Source organism: Tupaia chinensis, unplaced genomic scaffold, assembly GCF_000334495.1.
Source record: "Tupaia chinensis unplaced genomic scaffold, TupChi_1.0 Scaffold000335_1, whole genome shotgun sequence".
In the NCBI taxonomy this organism is placed as follows: domain Eukaryota; kingdom Metazoa; phylum Chordata; class Mammalia; order Scandentia; family Tupaiidae; genus Tupaia; species Tupaia belangeri.
The window spans coordinates 1,966,432-1,971,630 of NW_006159829.1; the positions used below are offsets into that span (position 1 = coordinate 1,966,432).

Here is a 5,199-nt window from a genome sequence, read left to right on the forward strand (position 1 = left end):
AAACAGTATAGAAAGCAAACATAGATACCAGAGACAGTGTGGGAGGAGAGTGGGAGATGGCAGAGGGTAAGAGAGAGGGAATCAAGGATGGGGGAAAAAAGCAAAACATACAGGAAACAAGAAATGGAAATGTATTTGACAATAACACGTATGTTGGTGTGCTTGACTGAGCCAATATGCAGTGCACTCTGGATGGAAAATCTCATTTTGTATGCTGTAATGATGTACAGTGAATGAACATAAACAAAGAAATTTAAATTAAAAAAAAAGAAAGTGCCCGGCTTGGCCCACGATGCTGAGGGGCTCGCGAGGACCCCGTTTGCCACACCTCATCTGGAGAACCAGGAGCGGGATGCAGATGGGGCACGGGGCTGGCTCCGCGGACTGTAAAGTGTTGAAAGAGCGTGCAAAGGGGGACATAGTCTTAGGTGATTTGCACCCTAAAAGGTCTGGAGCCAGGACCTGGTGCACACCTCCCCCTTCCGGGGGAAACCAGTCACCAGCCTGTCCAGTGCCCGCCACCCACCTGGCCCAGGCGAGGCTGGCGATGGGGCGGAGGGAGAGGGTGGCCCCCAGACTCAGAGGGTAAGGACAGACCCCGCAAACTGCGAGGCCTCTGGAGTGCCCTTCTCCCTTACCCACATGTAGACCACGCGTGGCTCACGGGAGCCCCGCCCCAGTCGGCTCCGTGGCAGGCAGGCCTGGCAGGCAGCTCTGGGTCACCCCCGCTGAGGTCAGGAGATGGGTGGAACACAGGGAGGCCCGAGGGCAGGGCTGGGGTGGGCAGGTGATGAGAGGCCTGTCCAGGCACAGAGCCCACCGTGCCCGCTGCCCCCAGGGAAGCCTACTCCGCGGGCAGCTGCCCCCCTTCCTGGATGGGCTATTCCAGAACAGCGAGCCAGTGGTCGTGCGCCTCATGGGCACCGTGTCGGAGGTGCTGCACTGCCTAGGCACTCACGGCGCGGGCGCCCAGAGCCTCAGTGTCGCCATCAACGCCCGCTCCTTCTTCGACGACGTGAGTGCGCCGGGGCAGGGTGAGCTGGGGATCCCCTGCGCCTGTCCCCACTCCCTCTCCCCTGGGGAGCTCCTGGGGTGCCCTCACCATATGGGCAGGCAGGGGGGGCCAGGGTCTGCCAGCACTGGCCCTGTCCAGGCTGAACGGGGCCAACACTCAGTCCCCAGTCCTATACCTGACCTTACAGACAGCCTCGCCACACGTCACATGTCTGGAACCGCCCTCTCCCTGGCTGGGAAGTCAGGGCGCCGCCTCTGCACCTGCAGCACTGCACGGCCAGGGTGTGGCTGGCCAGGGTGTGGCTGGCTGGGGAGGAACGCAGTGCGCTTCTGTCCTGGAGGCTGGCGGGGGCCTGAGCCTGGGGAGGGCCCACCCCCAGGGTGAGTAGGGTCCTAAGGTGACGGACACTCGCCCCCACCCCCCAGCAGGAGCGGGACAAGATTCGGGCGGCAGCCATGGCTCTGTTCGGGGACCTGGTGGCGGCGATGGGAAACAGGGCGCTGAGCGGCCTGCGGACCCAGGTGCACCAGAGCATGGTGCCTCTGCTCCTGCACCTGAAGGACCCATGCCCAGCTGTCACCACGGTCAGTGCCCACCGTGGGCAGCAGGCTTCCGGGCCCTCGGGTGGCTGGGGCTGCCAGGCAGATGGCAGCAAGGCTACCTGAGTGGAGGTGTCCCAGGGCTCGGGGGCCCGCTGACCTTGCTGACGTGACTGGGCCTGACCATATGTAGCACAGCCCCGCACAGGGACCATTAGGACACCGCTCGGCCCCGAAGCCCTGGGGTTCCCCACCCTGGGGACCTGGGGGCGCCGACGGTAAGCAGAGCAGAGGCGGAACTGCAGTCCAGCTGGGGCGGGGGAGGCTGCCCCGAGGATAGATGGCTGCCCTCGGGCTCCAAACCCGGCCTGGTGGCGACCCTGCCCGCGCTGTGCCCGCAGCAGGCCAAGTTCACCTTCTACCGCTGCGCTGAGCTGCTCCACTGGCGGCTCCGACACACCCTCTTCTGCACGCTGGCCTGGGAGCGCGGCCTCAGCGCGCGCCACTTCCTCTGGACCTGCCTGGTGAGAGGCCTGAGGTGGGCAGGGCGGGCACTGGGCTGCAACGGGCAATGGCAGGTCAGGTTGGGCAGGGATGAGTTTGCCCACCCCGCACACCCGGCTGTGGCAGCCCCAGGGGCTGAGGTCTCGGCCCCACTGGCTGGTGATGGGGGTGCTGTCTCCGGCCAGATGAGCCACAGCCAGGAAGAGTTCGGCATCCACCTGGCACAGGCCCTCAGCTACCTGCACAGCCGCCACCGCCATGTCAAGACCTGGGCCGCCCTCTTCATAGGTGGGCAGAGCGCGGCTCAGACCCCAGCACTGGCAGGAGAGGGGCGGGAGGCTGAGGAGGGGAACGGGTCTTCGCGGAGACGGAGCCCCGGCCAGCTGCTGCCCTCTGTCGTCCAGGCTACACCATCTGCTACCACCCCCAGGCCGTGTCCCAGATGGTGACCGCCATGGACACGAACCTGCTGCTATGTAGTAAGCGGCCCCAGGCCCTCCCCAGCCCACACCCTCAACCTGCCCCGGCCCTAGCCCACTTCACAGAGGGCTTCTCCGCGGCTTCCCAGCGCCTCGGCATCAGGGCTGTCCCCGGCCCCCAGGACACCTGTGACCTAGGTCCTCCAGCAGCTACGGGAGGCTCCTGGGAGCGGGTAGGGACGGTGAGAGGCCCACAGTCCAAGGGCAGGCCTGGGTGCCGCTGCCAGGCTGGAATGAGGGGTGCGCCAGGCCAGCGTCACAGACACGTTCCTCCTCTAACGGATGCGTCCCTCCTCTCCTGGAGCTTTTGAAGACCTCAAGACAGACCCTGAGCCTGGTATCCGGGAATTCGCCACCAGGCAGCTGTCCTTCCTTCCAGAGGTGTCAGCCAGACCCCAGCACTGACAGCGGCCCCCTCCCTACCCACCCCTCCACAGCAGGCTGCCTAATGTTTCCATTTGAAAGAAAAATCTAGATTGAACAGAGAAGGCTTCCACCCTTCACTCCCTGCTGCCTCCGCCATGCCCCCACCGCAGTGCCCAAGCCCAGCCCCTGGGACAGTGGCAGGACGGCCACAGAGGCAGAAAAACTGTGAGGTCTGAGAGACCCCGAAAATGGCAGCCCCAGCCAGAGTCCTGGGGCTAAGAGGTGCCAGGAGGGCAGCCTCGGTCCACGGAGCCCACAACCCACGGCATTCTCCAGGGAGACCCCAAGTCTGCAGGGTCTCCGGGGGAGTTCAGCAGCGTGGACGGGCTGGTGGGGGGAAGGGTCCTCAGGCCACCTCCCTCGGCCTCCACTCCCACCCCATCTCGGTCAAGGGTGGCCCCCAGGCTGGAGCAGTCCGCCACCCACCTGCAGAAGCTGTGAGCCCACGCCCTGAGTCTCTGCTCTCAAGGCCCCAGCTGTTCCATCTACAGGTGGGCAGTAAGGCCTGCCTCCCCACTCTCCTGGAGGGCTAAGTCCAAGTTTGGACCCCTGGCACCCGCGACTACCTGGGACTCCCCTGCCCTAGGGCGCCCCCACCCCCAGCCTGTCTTCCCACGTGTACAAGGGCCACACGGGTCCTAGGGGTCTACAGAGTGCTTGGAGACCCTCCCTGACAGAGCTCCCCCAGGGCCTCACACCAGGCTGCCCGTGGGGACCCCCGCCAGACCACCTACCGCCCCCACAGTCCAGCGAGCCTGCCTGCCGGCCCTCCTCACTGTCCCGCCCAGCTCCTCCACACCTGGCCGGGCCCCTCGCACCCAGAGCCTGCCCCTCCTCCGCACCTGCACCTGCTGCTGGCTGGCTTCCGTCCTCCCAGGCCAGTACACGGCCCTGCTGAGGCTGCGGTCCAGCACCCACCTCGCCCTAGATGGAGTCCCACTGTGCCCCCTGCCAGCCTTGGGCAGGGCAGGGCTGGTGCCTGGGCCTGGACGGTGGGCTGAAAGCAGAGCGACCTTGGCCACCAGCGGGGCGAGCTTCCTCCGTACTGGGCCACCCTGGGCCTCAGGCTCCCTGCATTCACCCTCCCTCCCAGTGAAAGCGGAGCCAGCGGGCCTGACTCATGGGTTCCTGGAACCACACGACCGCGGTCTGCTCCCATCGAGTGGGCTACTCCCCCGGCGCCGGAGCTCGGGCAGGCCGGGCCACGTACAGCTGGAACCCAGAGCAGCACCAGTGCCCACCGCAGCCGAGAGCCAGGCCAGGACGCGGGCCAAGGAGGGGCGGCGACCACGTCCCCTCACCCAGGGTCTGCCCAGACCGCAGGAGCCTCGCCCCTGGCAGGGCCTCTCGGAGCCCCAGGAGATGAGGCTGGCCCTTCCCGAAACAAGGAGACGCAGTGATGGGGCCCAGCCACAGGGCCAGGGCAGCTGCCCCGCCCGCAGAGCAGAGCTGTCCCAGTGCATAGGGTGCGCTGGGGGACGGCGGGCTGGCGGGGCCCTGTGAGGGGACAGCTGCAGGCCAGGCAGGCAGACCCAGGTGGGAGCGTGCCCGCCCCCTGTCCCGGCAAGTACCCAGCCAGGTGTGGAGACCAGTGGGGTAGGTGACAGTGCCTGGGGTCTGAGGGCAGGACCCTTCCCAGCCTCCCCCAGTCAGCCAGGCCAGCCCTGGGCCAGTCCTCCTCCCAGTGTGGCCCAGCTCCCCTTTCCTCACCCGAGGAGGGGCCTGGACCCCACCTTGGAAGCCTGCAGAGAGCTGCGGTCTCACACTCGGACCCAGCTGGGGGGGGCAAGTCCCCCCACTCCCCGCCCCACCTCCCCCACCCCTGGGCTGACGGAGGGTGCCTCCCTCCACCCTCCTGGCACCAGCAGAGCCCCACGGCACCACTGGACCTGGGCCTCTAGAGCTGAAATGAGGACACGCAGCTGGGCGGGGCGGGGGCCACCCCACGGAGCACAGGCCTGAAGAATCGCAGTGGCGCCTCCCTGCCCTGCGGAGGACAGCACTGATGGCCCGGCCTCACCTTCTAACATCCGAGCCCCCAACTGTCACGGCACCAGCCCAGGCGGACCCACTCAGCAAACCCGGGCCAGGACAGGCAGCCTCCGGGCCGGCGTGCAGGGACCTGCATGGCCACCAGGGGGTGCTGCAGAGCCCCAGCGCAGAGGCTGCAGCGTCCAGGTTCCCAGGACCGCAGCTTCCCCGCCCAGCTGCCCCTCACACCCACTCTCCACACACA

The 5,199-nt window shown here is 66.8% G+C and overlaps 1 protein-coding gene across 1 annotated transcript in view; it reads left to right on the forward strand.

The window, feature by feature from the left end:
* The window catches only part of LOC102480839 (maestro heat-like repeat family member 5), a 64,531-nt gene extending 61,514 nt beyond the window's left edge, over positions 1-3,017 (forward strand). Inside the window, exons 25-30 of the mRNA XM_006152109.2 lie at positions 839-1,015; positions 1,444-1,599; positions 1,956-2,078; positions 2,244-2,346; positions 2,463-2,537; positions 2,842-3,017. Coding sequence (XP_006152171.1) covers positions 839-1,015; positions 1,444-1,599; positions 1,956-2,078; positions 2,244-2,346; positions 2,463-2,537; positions 2,842-2,942 — 735 coding nt within the window. The 3' untranslated portion in view covers positions 2,943-3,017. The remainder of the gene's footprint in view (positions 1-838; positions 1,016-1,443; positions 1,600-1,955; positions 2,079-2,243; positions 2,347-2,462; positions 2,538-2,841) is intronic.
* Positions 3,018-5,199: the final 2,182 nt, after the last annotated feature.